The 18,082-nt window shown below is 46.4% G+C and overlaps 1 protein-coding gene across 1 annotated transcript; it reads left to right on the top strand.

Annotated features, from left to right (window-relative positions):
• The first annotated feature begins 6,926 nt into the window (after nt 1-6,926).
• Nucleotides 6,927-13,306, top strand: cxcl14 (chemokine (C-X-C motif) ligand 14). Its single transcript, XM_078411073.1, has 4 exons — nt 6,927-7,172; nt 8,422-8,527; nt 8,647-8,751; nt 13,081-13,306. Exons 1-4 carry the CDS (start codon nt 7,106-7,108, stop codon nt 13,085-13,087), a joined length of 285 nt encoding a protein of 94 aa, XP_078267199.1. The 5' UTR covers nt 6,927-7,105; the 3' UTR covers nt 13,088-13,306.
• The last annotated feature ends 4,776 nt before the right edge of the window (nt 13,307-18,082 follow it).

The following is an 18,082-nucleotide window of genomic DNA, read 5'->3' as shown; positions in this document are numbered from 1 at the left end:
CGCGGTCACCCCTGAACTTAAGCCTAGACCGCGGGATAGTGAGTAGCCCCAAGTCGGCCGACCTGAGGGACCTGGAGATAGAGTGGTGGGTTAGAAGATTTTTGATATGGGGGGGGGGCAAGCCCGTTTAGGGCTTTGTATGTGAATAGGAGGAGCTTGAGGTTGATTCTGTACCGTACTGGGAGTCAATGGGTGACGTTTCGGGTCGAGACCCTTCTTCAGACCCATTCCTTCTCTCCAAAGACGCTGCCTGTCCCGCTGAGTTACTCCAGCTTTTTGTGTCTATCTTCGGTTTAAGCCAGCATCTGCAGTTCCTTTCCACACGATAGGTGAATACAGGTGGGCGGTGGTTTGAATGGTAAATGGTTGGACAAAGGCCAGAGGTGAACAGACAAAATCCTGTGAGACAAAATCCTGTCTACCCTACACTTTGAATGGCGTAGTAGACTTGATGGGCCAGATGGCCTAATTCTGCTCCTATTATTTATGAACTTATGAACCGTTAATTTGACTACAACGTTCCTTTTAAGTGATTTTATTGCATCTTGTGTTGCAATATTGTTCCTCAAATTCCTAACATCTACAATGGTGCCCGAGGGAGCGTGAACCCACATTAGTCTCAAGAGAAGCCGGAGTTCAGTGAACATATTGCTGTCAACGACCAGCTTGATTCACTTATACTGCCACCTCTACATCCGAACATCAAAGGTACAAACTGTACGGTCAACCTGAGTGCATAATCCAAGTTGGCAGTGTTGTTCGTCGAGAGTATTTATCTTTTGTATGGAAATTGGAAACAAAATCTCTTATTTATTATTCAAGAGGTTGTTAAGGATTCTTTGTGCCGTTTGAAGATGCGCAGGGACATCTTCTGACACCCTGGCTAATGTGAGACTTTTAACCAACCTAGATCACATTATCCGGCCATTTAATGCACTTCAAAAGTAATCCAACAAATTATGAAGCACTTTAGTAATTTTGATGCATTATTGTCATATAAATGCAAATTCAGTCCTTTGGGGAATCAGCTCAAATTCAGACAGCAAAAACAAAACACTTCAGAGCTTAAGTGTTTTGGACAAAGATTGATTGTGTCAATTTATTTAGGTAATTTAAGAAATTTATTATTGTTTGCATTTCTTTTAAATTTTGCATGCCAAACAAAACACAACAGTGACCTGATATAAAGTGCACACAATTATTCCAAATACGGTAGACAGTCAAAATATTTTACCTCAGGGCACCAACTGAAGAAGACATCAGTTCAAAGTGTGAGGAATAAGTTTTAAAGGGGACAAAGAAAGCGTAGAAGGACACAAAACGCTGGAGTAACTCAGCGGGGCAGGCAGCATCTCTGGAGAGGAGGAATGGCTGGCATTTCAGGTCGAGACCCTTCTTCAAATGGGTCTGAAGAAGGGTCTCGACCCGAAATGTCACCCATTCCTTCTGTCCAGAGATGCTGCCTGTCCCGCTGAGGTACTCCAAAATTTTGTGTCTATCTTTGGTGTAAAGCAGCATCTGCAGTTCCTTCCTACACAAACAGTCTTAATTGGATCAGTGCAGAAGCGCAAAAAGGTCACAAACTTGCAGTTCCAATTGTTGGAGATGGGACTCTTGAAATATTTGTTCATTTAGTACCACTTTGCTACATAGATTAGTTTTCTTGTAGTGGTGCTATTTGTTTCCTTGGAACATCACAATCCTTTAGAGATAATAAAACGACTTTTTGCTGTGACTCCTGGAAAAATGTCAGAAACATTACACAGAGCACAGAGCAAACCCCTACAGAAAGCAATGTGATAATGAATTATTTGTTTAATTTTATACTGATATCAACTAAATGGGAAAATATTGTTTAGGCTCCCAAGACAATGGGGAACACTTTCCTGTTCCACAAAGTACACAGGCCTTTTCCATCCACTGGAGAGATTCAGTGCAACTTGACCAGGAGACCTTACTCCTGATGGTACAGCACTCTCCCCAAGAGGTGATCTAATTTTTACCACCTCAAAGGGATTGGCACAGTTGCTGCAGCACTGTGGTGCAGCTGGTAGAACCACCAGAGACCCGGGGTTCGATTCTGATCTCCGGTGCTGTCTGTGTGAAGTTTGCACGTTCTCCCTGTGACTGCATGGGTTTCCGCTGGGTGCTCTCTATTCCTCCCACTTAGAGATAGAGATACGGAGATACAGCGAGGAAACAGGCCCTTCGGCCCACCGGGTCCGCGCCGACCAGCGATCCCTGAACACTAACACTATCCTACACACACTAGGGCCAATTTACAATTATACCAAGTCAATTAACCTACAAACATGTAGATCTTTGGAGTGTGGGAGGAAACCGGAGTTCCTGGAGAAAACCCACGCAGGTCACGGGGAGAACGTACAAACTCCGTACAGACAGCACCCGCAGTCAGGATCAAACCCGGGTCTCTGGCACGTTTAGGCAGCAACTCTATTGCCATCACTGTGCCGCTGTGCCTTCCCAAAGACTTGCATGTTTCTAGGTTAATTGCCTCCTGTAAATTGCCCTTGGTGTGTAGTGAAGTGGATGAGCAAGTGGGATAACATAGAACAGGTGTGATGGGTGATAAATGGCCGGCGTGGACTCGGTGGGCCAAGTGGCCTGATTCCATACAATCAATCTCCAGAGTGGTCATGAATCTTCTGGTCCTGACATAAGTGTGCCATCAAGTAAGTTATAGTTATCACACATTTGTGCCTGTACCTGGCTGTTGCAATACATTAGTGGAGTGCCTATTTATCTTTTGGGTTTGAGTTTAACACAACGCTGGAGATATTTTGTAATTGGCATTCTCTTTTAGGGTTAAAAAGACTATTTCAACCCATAGCATTTGGGAAATTTTGAGTACCTTTTACTGAGGTAAGTGTACCATAATAAGTGCTTTGTGGCCATTTACTACGGCAGCTGGGATGAAGGGGAAATTGTTATATCAATAAGCCCTCTCGACACTGAGGAGCACAATTGAAACTGACAAAAACAATTTCTGTGTTAGCTTGGTTTGCTTTCCAGCGTGAATTCATGCTTAAATTGGTAGAATGGAATCCATGAACATAGTTTAGAGACACAGCATGGAAACAGGTCCTTCGGCCCACTGAGTGGTAGACTTGATGTGCCAAACGACCTAATTCTGCTCCTACAACTTATGGACTTATGAAGCTATTGGTTATGCGATTTTTATTTTGCCTTAGAGATACAGAAATAAAAAATTAATGATAAATATTTACAGGACTGAACTACATTGGTTTCCCCTACGAAGGCCCAACTCTCCTTTGGTGGAAGTAGATTTTTTTTTTTAAAGCACCTTCCTGATAAGGAGAGATGAACAGGGCATCTCAGTAGGCAGCTCCCCCTCAACTTTGCATGGTGTTTCAGTAACCCAAGGTACGTCGACAAAGAGCCAGAGGGTAAACAGAGAAGAGGCAGGAGGAATTTAAGGGGAAGCATGGTGCCTCCGTTGGAAAGTTTATACATATAGTTCTATGGAGAAGGGAGATATCCAAGGGGTTGGAAAGGTATCTCAGCATAAATCATTTTAAGGTGAAGGGGAAAAGATTTGATAGGAATCTGAGGGGTAACTTTTTCACACAAAAGGTGGTGGGTGTGTGGAACAAGCTGGCAGAGGAGGTCATTGAAGCTGGGACTATCCCAACGTTTAAGCAACAGTTAGACAGGTACATGGACAGGACAGGTTTGGAGGGACATGGACCAAGCGCAGGCAGGTGGGACCAGTGTAGCTGGGACATGTTGGCCGGTGTGGGCATTTAGGCTGAAGGGCCTGTCTGTTTCCACTCTGTATCACTCTATGACTCTGTGACTCTATCTTACAAATGGAAATGGGATAAAAAATCACAAAATGGCAAGGAGGAGGGGAGGAGGGGGTTAGGAAAGGCCACACTTGGGAGCAGGATAAAGTCAATTTAATGGAAGATTGGAAAGCCATTCAACAGACAAGCTGGAAAGATAGCCACAAAGTGCTGAAGTAACTTGGTGGGTCCAGCAGCATCTCTGGAGAATGTGGGTTTTCGTGTCAGGACCCTTCTCACGACTGATTGGGGTGAGGGAGAGGGGTGTAGTGAGAAAAGAGGAGAAAAGAAGCATCAGGGGGGGGGGATTAGGAGAGGATTGTTGTTCAGTTGTGGAGAAGGGAAAGAGGAAGGAAAAAAATAGAACAACTGAAATGTAAAGCTATCTTCAACCACCCCCCCCCCTCCCCCCCCTCCCCCCCTCCCTCCCCCCTTAAAGAAGCATCATATTCTTTTCAAATGCTGCTTCTACTAGGTTTCTTTCACCAGGTTGAAGGTTCCAGTTGTATTGTTGTTTTAATCAAACAAACCTCCATTTTACATGAGTGAAGAAGTCAGGCGTATTGTTTAAAAGTTATGTCCAGGTGTACCAGTGTTGTTTCTTGACTTCAGAACTGGCACTAGATTCTGCAAGATGTTACACTTACGAGGATTGATAGATTCTTGATTAGTACAGGAGTCAGAAGTTATGAGGAGAAGGCAGGAGAATGGGGTTGAGAGGGAAAGATAGATCAGCCAGGATTGAATGGCAGAGTGGACTTGATGGGCCGAATGGCCTAATTCTGATCCTATAACTTAAGAACTTATGAACATCTTGGGATTCCCTGCACTCCACTGCTGAAAACTGGGGAATAGTTCTAGATATTTTATATGCTTATAAATAATGTCTTCACTACATTTGCAATCAGCGTGTGGGATTGTGGTGGACAAAGTACTGCAAAGGTTAATCCCACAGGTTTGTTCCACATCCGACACAGATGTGTTACAAACACTGACAAAGTTCAATATTCAGATCCCGTATCCGAGAGCTAACTGAAGATTCTTGCGAGGTAAATGTGGCTACAGAGAAAGGTTGTGCAGGCTGGGACAATATTCCTTGGAGCGCAGGGGAATGAGGGGTGATCTTACAAAAGTGTATAAGATCATGAGAGGAATAGATAGAGTAAATGCACAGACTATTTTACCCAGAGTAGGGGAATCAAGAACCAGAGGACATGGGTTTAAGGTGAGGGGGGGGGGGGGGATTTAAATAGGTACCTGAGGAGTAACTTTTTTACATAAAGGGTGGTAGATATATGGAACGAGCTGCCGGAGGAGGTAGTTGAGGCTGATACTATCGCAGTGGTTAAGAAATATGGATAGTATACTTTTAGAGGAATATGTGACAAATGCAAGTGGGTGGGAGTGGTGTTGATGAGGCATGTTGGTTGGTGTGGCAAGTTGGGCTGAAGGGCCTGTTTCCATGTTGTATGGTTCTATGACTCCATGACTCTATGAAAGATGGCCACTCAAAACTGCTGGTAGAGCATTTCACGACTGATCGTTGCCAACTATTACTAAGTCCCAGAGCACAAGCTGAAGGGTGATCTCAAGGAAGAACAGAGCTATGCACAGGAACCATGAGGTAGACTACCCTGTAAAACTGATTCCCTCCCCCCTACCCCTGCCACATACACACATCCCCAACCTTTTGTAGACAATGTATTGGAGAACAAAAAACAAGGTCGTGCATTGCACCTCCAGTGACACTGGTTGGAACTCTTTTACCTGACTTTAGTAAGGGGAGTTTTTGTGTATATTTTATAAAATAGTGATTATTTGTAAAGGAAAAGGAAAATTCCAGCTTGTACTCGCTGGAATTTAGAAGATTGAGGGGGGATCTTATAGAAACTTACAAAATTCTTAAGGGGTTGGACAGGCTAGATGCAGGAAAATTGTTCCCGATGTTGGGGAAGTCCAGAACAAGGGGTCACAGTTTAAGGATAAGGGGGAAGTCTTTTAGGACCGAGATGAGAAAGTTTTTTTTCACACAGAGTGGTGAATCTGTGGAATTCTCTGCCACAGAAGGTAGTTGAGGCCAGTTCATTTAAGAGGAAGTTAGATGTGGCCCTTGTGGCTAAAGGGATCAGGGGGTATGGAGAGAAGGCAGGTACAGGATACTGAGTTGGATGATCAGCCATGATCATATTGAATGGCGGTGCGGGCTCGAAGGGCCGAATGGCCTACTCCTGCACCTATTTTCTATGTTTCTATGTTTCTATGAAAACAACCAAATTAAACTTACACTCTCTTGCATTTTCTCCACAGCCCTGCAATCTAATTCTTTGCAACTGCATATCTAAATCTCTTTTGTGAATTACTATTCATAGATGTTCTAACGTGGAGATTAGTCTCCGGCGGCTCTTGGGAACAGTTGATTCCAGCTCGCATCAGCCGTGATAGAATATGCCACCGCGCTCTTTTGAGGCAGCGAGTGGCAATATCCAGTCCAGACGACTGAGGAGAGTGTAGGAAGGAACTGCAGATAGATGCTGGTTTACACCGAGTGGAGACAGAAAATGCTGCCGTAACTCAGCGGGACAGGCAGCATCTCCACGTAGAAGGAACGGGTGACGATTCCGGGTCGAGACGCTTCTTCGGACAGAGTCAAGGGAGAGAGAGGCATAGCGATATGGAAGGGTCAGGTGTGAAAACGAGAGATCAGAGGGGAGCCCTGGCCGCTTGCACCTGATACATGGGTCCTTATATATAAGAAAATAACTGCAGATGCCGGTACAAATCGAAGGTATTTATTCACAAAATGCTGGAGTAACTCAGCAGGTCAGGCAGCATCTCAGGAGAGAAGGAATGGGTGACGTTTCGGGTTGAGACCCTTTTTCAGACACAGGTCCTTCACTTGATCTAAGTCATCTCCTCTGTTAGGACACCTACCCGCTTCCCCCTTCCCTCTCCCCTTCTCCTCGTCTCTGCTCCCTCCCTCCCTCCCTCCCTCTCTCTCTCTCTCTCTCTCTCTCTTTCTCACTCACGCCCCCCTCCCTCTCTCTCTCTCTCTCTCTCTCTCTCTCCCTCCCCCTCTCCCTCTCTCTGTCTCTCCCCTCCCTCGGTCCTTAGGTAACAAACTATGATTGGCCGGATTGTCATGCATATTCATGATACTTGGGTATAAACCAGAGGCGCAGGAGCCGAGTCGCTCACAATCCTAGTGTGCAGTGGAAGAGTATTTACAGCCTTCCAGCATCGCCTGCCTGACGCGTCGGTCAGTCACTTGCAGCATTGCCATGAGGGGTATGCTCAGCGCTATCTTACTGCTCCTGGTCCTGGTGATTTGTTCCATTGATGTGGACGGTAAGTTGACCCGCCGTCGCCACTTCCCCCCTGCCGACCCCTACCGCTTTTCCAAGACCCCACTTCGCCGTGAATCATTCCCCACTTCCAAGATCCCCTTCGCCAGGAATTCCCCACTTCCAAGATCCCCTTCGCCAGGAATCCTTTCCCATTCCAAGACCCCCTTCGCCAGGAATCCTTTCCCATTCCAAGACCCCCTTCGCCAGGAATCCTTTCCCATTCCAAGACCCCCTTCGCCAGGAATCCTTTCCCATTCCAAGACCCCCTTCGCCAGGAATCCTTTCCCATTCCAAGACCCCCTTCGCCAGGAATTCCCCATTTCCAAGATCCATTCGCCAGGAATCCTTTCCCATTGCAAGATCCCCCCCCCCTCGCCATGAATTCCCCACTTCCAAGATCTCCAATAGTATGAAGTCACACACATCGCGGAAACAGGCCGTTCGGCCCAACTCCTCCGTCCGACCCCATCTAAGCCAGTCCCATTTGAACAAGGGGTCCCCACCCGAAACGTCACCTGTACCCCTTCTCCTGAGATGCTGCCTGGCCCGATAAGTTATTCCAGCACTTTGTATCTTTTTTTTTTGCAAGCCAGCATCTGCAGCTCCTTATGTTTAGTCCCATTTGCCCGCGTTTGGCCCATATCGCACTGATTACTCAAATTATTTTTTATAAACATCGGTATAACATTTTCTCATACCACTATAAAACGCGTGAAAGTTACATTGGAAACGTATGGAAATGTGTTATGTAAACACCGGCTTCCAAACCTCCCAAACCCCCTCGACAAGGTGCGGTTGTAGCGCGGAGCGTTTCTTAGTTCGCTGTCTCTTTTGAGGTGTAACGCGGACGCTTTTTCGCTTGGGCAGCTCACACCCACCCCAGCGGTATGAATATTGACATCTCTAACTTCAAATAACCTTTGCTTTCCCTCTCTCTCTCCATCCCTCCCGCTTCCCAGTTCTCCGACCAGCCTGTCCGTCCCCCTGATTAAATGTTATCTCTGTCTGCTTCGTTGTCACCTTCCCCAACCTAACAATGGCCAATTCTACATTTTCATCCAACCACGTCCACTTTGATGACTGGTTTTCACACCGTATTCTCCTTATCTCTGTAACTCCCTCTCCCCTGACTCTCAGTCTGAAGAAGGGTCTCGACCAGAAACGTCACCCATTCCTTCCATCCAGAAATGCTGCCTGTCCCGCTGAGTTACTCCATCATTTTGTGTCTTGTCTTTGCCCTTTTACTGCAGCTTATAAATGCAGGTGCATTCGGAAGAGACCGAAACTGAGTTACAAGGACGTTCAGAAGGTCGAAATGAAAGCGCGATATCCTTTCTGTAAAGAGAAAATGGTCTAGTGAGTACATCGGAACTTTGGACGATTTGTTTCTTATCAAAGTAAAGTTTGTTCAATTCTGCCCGTGACGCTTTCGAAGCACCCGTAACTTTCTCGTCCTGTGCACTTTATTTTTGCAGCATCACCACGGGTCGGTCCGGCGGAAAACAATATTGCCTTCATCCCAAACTAACCAGCACCACGAAACTACTGGACCAATTCACCAAATGGAGGTTACCGTCCGAGTAAGTTACTCTGCCACTCGGCATCGGGTTTATATGTCAGTTACTGGAAAAACGCCAGCGTTTTCAAATGATAGTTTGGAATTGAAATAGAGACGCGAGTTGTAGGTGAACATTTGAAACGACCGTCGCCAACGCGGTCTGTTTTCGTTACTTGTTAGCTCTGTGCTACGTTTTCCTCTCGGCCCCCCTTCCCTTCTAATAAAAATGCAAGCAAGCAGTAAGATTGCTATTCATTCTGAAGGTCCCGACACGCAAGGTCACCTATCCATGTTCTCCACAGATGCTGCCTGACCCGCTGAGTTACTCCAGTACTTTGTGTCTCAGCTCGTTAAACCTCGATTCTGTTTCAAGTAATCGCGTTATCAAATGCGCTGATATCTGTAATCTCGGATGTTTGGAGACGGCGGCACGGTGGCGCAGCGGTAGAGTTGCTGCCTTACAGCGCCAGAGACCCGGGTTCGATTCTGACTACGGGTGCTGTCTGTACAGAGATTGTAGATTCCCCTTGTACATTCTCCTTGTGACTGTATGGCTTTTCTCCGGGCGCTCCGGTTTCCTCCCACATTCCAAAGACGTTCAAGTTTGTAGGTTAATTGGCTTCGGTGAAGATTGTAACTTGTCCCCAGGGTAGTGTTAATGTGCGGGGATCGCTGGTCGGTGCGGACTCGGTGAGGCCTCTATCTCTAAACTAAACTGAAGAAGGGCCACCACCCCAAACCTCGCCTATCCCTTTTCCCCAGAGATGCTGGGTGTTACTCCAGCTTTTTTTTGTGTGTCCATCTTGAACTAAACTCAGCGGGACAGGCAGCATCTCTGGAGAAAAGGAATGGGCGACGTTTCGGGTCGAGACCCTTCTTCAGACTGAGAGTCAGGGGAGAGGAAAACGAGAGATATGAAAAGGTACAAGGAGCAAATGCACTAAAGGCATGCAGCATGAGATATTTGAAAGTTTTGTGATTAAAAAACAACCCCAGAGCCACGGTAATTAGGTTAATTTAAACTTCCAAACTGAAGTAATGAAGTAATACTCCATGGGATGAATCAGACATTTTTTTGTTACATTTAACTTTAGCTTTAGATTTAGCTCTTAGGGGTATGGGGAGAAAGCAGGAACGGGATACCGATTTTAGATTATCAGCCATGATCACATTGAATGGCGGTGCTGGCTCGAAGGGCCGAATGGCCTCCTCCTGCACCTATTTGTCTGTTTCTATGTTTCTAACATGACCGTAGGCGCTCGAGAAAGCCCCTGTCGGACAATTAGACACGGACAATGAACGTTGGCTTTGCCAATGGCATACATATCCCGAATAAAGAAACTTTCGCATTATTTTTTTAAAGAAACAGAAACGGAGAGACCCTGTTCATTGAAAAAATATTTCCACGGGCTATTGGGTTAATCAATGGCGAAACCGCATTGTACTTGGTGGCACAGTGTGAGTTATTCTGCGACTCGGACAACCTGGGATCTAACTTTAGTTTAGATACGACGGTGAAATACAGTCCCTTCGACCGACTGAGTCCGCGCCGCGCCAGCTAATACTAACACACGAGGGACAATTTCACAACTTTTACCTACAAGCCGTGTGTGGGTGTTGGGGGTGGGGGGGGGGGGGGGGGGGGGGAGCTCCGGAGAAAACCCACTCCGTCCAAACTCCATACAGACAGCACCCGAAGTTAGGATTGGACCAGAGTCTCTGGCGCTGTAAGGCAGCAACTCGACCGACACACAGTCCTGCCGCCACGGAACTGTACTGATTTTCTTCCCCCCAGAAACAGTAATTCGCTGTTTCTACATATTGTCGTTGTTACGAGATTGTTCCCTCGACGCATCCTAAATATCAGCAATGGGTTGAATGGTGGAAAGGTAGCCCCTGTTAATTAGTCTAATCCAATTAGTGTAATCCAATCGAAGAAGGGTCTCGACCCGACACGTCACCCATTCCTTCTCTCCAGAGATGCTGCCTGACCCGCTGAGTTACCCCAGCATGTTGCGTCTACCTTCGAGAGGTCCAACTGTTCCTTATAATCGTGTCTCGACGCGCTGCTGCTCCCAGTCCTGGATCTACTTCCATGAAGAGTAAGATCTCATGATTGATTAGTACCGGTGTCAGGGGTTATGGGGAGAAGGCAGGAGAATGGGAGAGATAGATCAACCATGATTGAATGGCGGAGTGGACTTGATGTGCCGAATGGCCTAATTCTGCTCCTATCACCTACGGCCTTATAGGGGCAGAGAAAGGCAAGTTCAAGTCATGGTGAGGTAAGGGACTTGCTCCGTGGGTATCACAAAATGTTGGAGTAACTCAGCGGGTCAGGCAGCATCTCAGGAGAGAAGGAATGGGTGACGTTTCGGGTCGAGACCCTTCTTCAGACTGATGTCAGGGGAGGGGGTGGGACAGAGAAAGGATGTAGTTGGAGACAGGAGGACAGTGGGAGAACTGGGAAGGTGGAGGGGAAGTGGGGGGGGGAGGGGGGGGTTGCTCCGTGGATGTCGGTCCGTTGGTAGAGCGTCATCGCTCTTGTGCCTGTCTGTTGGAAATATATCATTTGGGGTCATATCCCTTACCGACACATTGTTGGTTCGAATCTTTCCCACTGAACTGGAGGGAGAAAAGTCGTTTCAACATGCACTGGGTGTGAAACCAAGATTAATGCTGACATTGCGTAGAAATAAGGAACTGCAGATGCTGGTTATTACCCAGAGTTAGACACAACATGCTGGAGTAATTCGGCGGGTCAGGCAGCATCTCCGGAGGAAAAGGATGGGTGACGTTGCTGGTCTAATGTTGACCTATCGTGTTAGCGGGCGGCTAAAAAGTTAGCGCTGGTCTATGCAAGCGCCTTCTATTGAGCTTTGGCCGAAGCGGGCGCCTAATGTTGGACTATGGTCTAAACGGGCACCTAATATTGAGCTGTAATATTGTAGGTACCATCGCAATGTTTAAGAAGCATTTGGACAGGTACATGGATAGGATGGATTTGGAGGGATATGGGGCAGACGCGGACAGGTGGGACTAGTGTGGATGGGGCATATTGATCGGTGTGAGAAAGTTGGGCCGAATGGCCTGCTCCCCGCTGTATCACTGTATGACGCTATGACTTCTGCAGTTGTACAGGGCCCTAGTGAGACCGCACCTGGAGTACTGTGTGCAGTTTTGGTCTCCAAATTTGAGGAAGGATATTCTTGCTATTGAGGGCGTGCAGCGTAGGTTTACTAGGTTAATTCCCGGAATGGCGGGACTGTCGTATGTGGAAAGACTGGAGCGACTGGGCTTGTATACACTGGACTTTAGAAGGATGAGAGGGAATCTTATCGAAACGTATAAGATTATTAAGGGGTTGGACACGTTAGAGGCAGGAAACATGTTCCCAATGTTGGAGATGAGGAAAAACTTTTTCAGCCAGAGAGTTGTGAATCTGTGGAATTCTCTGCCTCAGAAGGCAGTGGAGGCAAATTCTCTGAATGCATTCAAGAGAGAGCCAGATAGAGTCTTAAGGATAGCGGAGTCAGGGGGTATGGGGAGAAGGCAGGAACGGGGTACTGATTGAGAATGATCAGCCATGATCACATTGAATGGTGGTGCTGGCTCGAAGGGCCGAATGGCCTCCTCCTGCACCTATTGTCTATTGTCGATAGTCTAAGCTGGCGCCTAATATTGAGCTCCAGTCTATAAGAAATTAAATGATTACAGTATATCCTGCGCGGCAAGACCACAGCTCCGATAGGTTCCCTCCTAGCAGTTTGCTAAACGGCTTGGGGTTCTGGTAGACAAACTCCTTCATTGCCTTGAACGCTGTGGCGGTGGGGAAGAGCAGGGGGTGGAAAAGATGACTTGATTTAGAGTTTAATAAAAGTCTTGATATTCCATCAACCCTCACCCCACATGCCCGAGTTACTGACTCTTTGAGCATTTCGTTTCCCCTTCTGGTGTCCAGCCTCTACACTAGCGTGCCTTCTTTAAATACTCTGTAACATGACATCCGAACTGATTTAATTTATTAAAGCCACGTAATCTTGGGCGGCACAGTGGCGCAGCGGTAGAAGCTGCTGCCTCGCAACGCCAAAGACCCGGGTTCGATCCTGTCTACGGGTGCTGTCTGTACGGCGTTTGTACCCCGTGACCGCGTGGGTTTTCTCCGGGTGCCACGGTTTCCTTGCACACATTTTGCAAATATGTCGAGGTTAATCGGCTTCGGTTCAAATTGTGAATTGATCCTTGAGCGTAGAACAGTGCTGGGTCTCGGTGGGCCGAAGGGGCTGTTTCCGCGCTGTATCTCTAAAGTACTAAGGTTATGTAATCTTTCACTCGTTCCTATCCTTGACAGGGAGTAGGTAGGACGTCCAGAGGCATCGTGCTCCGTGGCTGCGCTTTCCCCAGAGACAGATTCATCGCCCAAAGTCGTATGTTACTATCGTGGTAAGATGTTGCTTCACGAAACGCCCGGACAAACCATCCGAGTCTGGAGGCTTCGCGACCAGTCTACAAACATCCGTCTCACAACTGTGCAGAAAACTCCACCAAGCGACCGAATGACAAGGAGACAAGGGGTGTGGGGGGGGGGGGGGGGGGGGGGGGTGTGGGGGGAGGGTGAGTGGGGGGGGGGGGGGGGTTGGAGGGGGGAGTGTTTGTTTCAATAAAAGTGGGATTTGATATTTTTGTATTTCATTACCAGACAGTGAGGTTTATTAAAATATACACTCTTAATCTATTTGTGTGCAGAAGTAATTGTGTTTTAAAAAAATATATTTTGAGCGCTTGGATTGTCTTGTAGGTAGAGGCTTCCTTCTGTAAAGGGCGAATTAAGGAAAATAAATGTGAGAAAGTGTTGTATTTGCTTCCCTTACTATGCGAGGGGAAGCGAAACCGTGCGTTGGAGGGAGAATGCTTTGTGTCCCGGGCAACGCTGCTGCACCGCCCTCGTTAGAGATGCGTTTTACCCCCCATTCCTTCTGATTTGCACACCACACCATCCGCTACGTGTAAATACAGCGGCATTTAAGAATTTGCAATGAAATGCTCGGGAAAGCGTTCGATTCTTTCGATTTATCAAACAAAGTTTAAGAAATGGTTGGAAAAAAACTCGTACGAACACTGAATTCTTTCAGCGGTATTGTACAGTACTTCAGAGTAGAAAGCGTTTCATTTCGGGAAAATAATCATAGCGCGGAAACAGGCCCTTCGGCCCAACTTGCCCACACCGGCCAACATGTCCAAGCTACACCAGTCCCACCTGCCTGCGTTTGGCCCACATCCCTCCAAACCTGTCATATCCACGTACCTGTCCAACTGTTTCTTAAACGATGCGATAGTCCTAGCCTCAATTACCTCCTCCGGCAGCTCGTTCCATGCACCCACCACCCTTTGTGCGAAAAAGTTACCCCTCAGATTCCTATTAAATCTTTTCCCCTTCACCTTAAACCTATGCCCTCTGGTCCTCGATTCACCTACTCCGGGCAAGAGACTCTGTGCATCAACCCGATCTATTCCCCTCGGGATTTTGAACAGTCGTTTGAACTTGTGTGATTTTTCAAGATTAGAGGCATGACAGGAGAATGAATTTCAATTCATTTGCCTCCAGCACACAAACGCTACTCAAAGGCGAGACATAGATTACTTGTATGATAAGCGTTTGAAGGCACTGGGCTTCTACTCGCTGGTTAAGAAGAATAAGTGGCTACTCATTGAAACGTACCGAATAGTGAAGGACTTGGATAGAATGGATGTGAATAGAAAGGAAAAGGCATATAAATTGGCCAGAGAAAGCAGTAAACATGAGGACTGGGTGAAATTTAGAACTCAACAGACGAGGACAAAGGGGTTAATTAAGAGGGGGGGGAGAGAATGAAAGAAAGCTTGCGGGGAATATTTTTAAAAACTGTAAAAGCTTCTTTAGATATGTAAAAAGGAAAAGATTAGTGAAGACAAATGAAATTCCCTTACAATCAGAGACAGGTGAATTTATAATGGGAAACAAAGAAATGGCAGAACAGTTCAATGACCACTTTGTTTGTGTCTACCTTAATGAAGACAGAACCACTAGCCCAGAAATAGTAGGGGATCGGGAGGGAGGAACTGAAGAGAACCCACATTAGTCAGGAAATGGTGTTAGATAAACTGCTGGGACTGAAGGCAGATAAATCTCCAGGGCCTGGTGTAGGAAAATAACTGCAGATGCTGGTATAAGTCGAAGGTATCAAAAAATGCTGGAGTAACTCAGCAGTTCAGGCAGAATCTAGGAGAGAGGGAATGGGTGACGTTTCGGGTCGAGACCCTTCTTCAGACCCAGGGCCTGGTGGTCTGCATCCCAGAGTACTCAAGGGGGTGACCCTAGAAATCGTGGATGCACTGGTGATAATTTTCTAATGAACTGGGTCAGTTCCTATGGTCTGGAGAGTAGCCAATGTAACCCCACTTTTTAAGAAAGGAGGGAGAGAGAAAACGGGGAATTATAGACCAGTTAGCCTTACAGCGATAGTGGGGAAGATGCTGGAGTCAATTGTTAAAGATGTTATAGCAGTGCATTTGGAAAGCAGTGACAGGAACGGTCAAAGTCAGCATGAATTTATGAAGGGGAAATCATGCATGACTAATCTTCTGGAATTTTTCGAGGATATAACAAGTGGAATGGATAAGGGAGAGCCAGTGGATGTGATGTATCTGGACTTTCAAAAAGCCTTTGACAAGGTCCCACACAAGAGATTAGTGGGCAAAATTAGAGCACATGGTATTGAGGGTAGGGTATTGACATGGATAGAGAACTGGTTGGCAGACATGAAGCAAAGAGTAGGAATTAATGGGTCCTTTTCAGAATGGCAGGCAGTGACTAGTGGGGTGCCGCAAGGCTCGGTGCTGGGACCCCAGTTATTTACAATATATATTAATAATTTAGACGAGGGAATTAAATATGACATCTCCAAGTTGCGGATGACACAAAGCTTGGTGGCAGTGTGAGCTACGATGAGGATGTTATGAGTCTGCAGGGTGACTTGGATAGGTTGGGTGAGTGGGTAGATGCATGGCAGATGCAGTCTAATTTAATAATTTAGTGGCAAGAACAAGAAAGCAGATTATTATCTGAATGGTGTCAGATTAGGAGAAGGGGAGGTGCAACGAGACATAGGTACATCAGTCACTGAAAGTAAGAATGCAGGTACAGCAGGCAGTGAAGAAAGCTAATGGCGAGAGGATTTGAGTCTCGGAGCTAGGAGGTCCTACTGCAGTTGTACAGGGCCCTGGTGAGACCTGGAGTACTGTGTGCAGCTTTGGTCTCCTAATTTGAGGAAGGACATTCTTGCCATGGAGGGAATGCAGTGTAGGTTCACCAGGTTAATTCCCGGGATGGCGGAACTGACATATGATGAAAGAATGTATCGACTGGGCTTATATTCACTGGAATTTAGAAGGATGAGAGGGGATCATATTGAAACATACAAAATTCTTAAGGGATTGGACAGGCTAGATGCAGGAAAAATGTTCTACATGTTGAAAGAGTCCAGAACCAGGGGTCACAGTTTAAGAATAAGGGGTAGGCCATTTAGGACTGAGATGAGGAAAAACATTTTCACCCAGAGAGTTGTGAGTCTGTGGAATTCTCTGCCACAGAAAGCAGTGGAGACCAATTCACTGGATGTTTTCAAGAGAAAGTTAGATATAGCTCTTCGGGATAACGGAATCAAGGGATATGGGGAGAAATCGGGAACGAGGTACTGATTCTGGATGATCGGCCAGAATCAGCTCGAAGGGCAGAATTGCCTACTTTCTATGTTTCTATGAATTTCTTTAAGTCAGAAGGTGGTGAATCTATGGAATTCTTTGCCACAGAAAGCTGTGGTCAATGGATATTTTTAAGGCAGTGATAGATAGATTCTTGATTAGTACAGGGGTCAGGGGTTATGGGGAGATGGCAGGGGAGAATGGGGTTAGGAGGGCGAGATGGATCAGCCATGATAGAATGGTGTATTGATGAGCCGAATGGCCTAATTCTGCTCCTATCACTTCTGACCTTCTGTATATACGACGATTTGAACATAAAGTTATGAGAGGTGTAGATAGGGTGGACAGTGAGTAACTTCTTCCCAGGGTGGAAATGTCAAATACTAAGGGTTCACAGCTTTAAGGTTATATGTAGTGAGGCGGGTCTCATCACCCCTCTCTCAGTCCTCTGAATATAGTGAAATTATACCGGAAAATGCAAGGAACATCCAGCAGTATTTGTGGAATTGAAAACAGAAGGTGGTGGGTGCCTGGAACTTGCTCGTGGTGTAGGCAGCTATGACAGTGGTAGCTGAGAGGTGTTTGGATAGGCGCAGGGATATGCAGGTAATGGAAGGATATGGACCACGCATAGATTGCTATATGATCTTGTGGGCTGAAGGGCCTGTTCCTGTGCTGTACTGTTCTATGTTCTACATTACAGTTTCAGGTCTGGGACTAATGAAGAGAGTTAGAATATTAAACCTGTTTCCCTTTCTACAGTTGCTGCCTAATTTGCTGTATGTTTCCAGCATTTATTGATTTTATTTTAGATGGAAAGCAGGTTAAAAAAAAAATCACTTCTGGCCAACGCAGTTCAGCAATCATTTTTAACATTACAGCTATACTTTTGTAAGATATCTGATTCTACTTAACTCTTCCTATGTGATCCAATTAACATCACTGTGAAGTAAGTGAGGGTTCCACCCCGAAACATTAACCTGTCCATTTTCTCTGGAGATGCTTCCTGACCCGCTGAGTTACTCCAGCACTTTGTGTCTATCTTGCATGTCTCGCATCACTTGTTTCCTTTATCCCTGTAATGTTTGCACAGATAACGAAATTAAGGTCACATTAATGTTGCTCAGTGCATTCATTCCAGTGCCATTGCATGTTAAACAATATCTGGCAGAGGCCGTGCTGCTGAACATGTGCAAAATCAAACACATGGAACGAGGAAATGTCAATAAACTCTTCTGTTCTATCCATTTGTACTTATTGTTGAGGAGCTGAGGGAAAGGTCAGATGGTTAAGGGAGCCAAGCAGTCACTGTGATAGGCACCAGAAAGTCTGGTTTCTAATTCGGGAGTCAAAGCTGCTGTCTCTATGTACCCAGCTGTTGATGTTATGTTCAGTTTAGAGATACAGTGCGGAAACAGGCCCTTCAGCCCACGCCGACCAGCGATCCCCGTACACTAGCACGGTGGTCTGCAGCGCAGGGGTTCCGCAGGGAACAGTGCTAGCTCCATTCTTGTTCACCCTGTACACTGCGGACGTCAGGCACAGCTCTGCAAACTCCTGTCTACAGAAGTTCTCTGACGACTCTGCCATCGTCGGCCGCATCACGGGCGACA

The sequence above is a fragment of the Rhinoraja longicauda genome, chromosome 14 (assembly GCF_053455715.1).
Source record: "Rhinoraja longicauda isolate Sanriku21f chromosome 14, sRhiLon1.1, whole genome shotgun sequence".
Lineage (NCBI taxonomy): Eukaryota > Metazoa > Chordata > Chondrichthyes > Rajiformes > Arhynchobatidae > Rhinoraja > Rhinoraja longicauda.
This window is presented reverse-complemented; position numbering and strand designations above follow the sequence as displayed.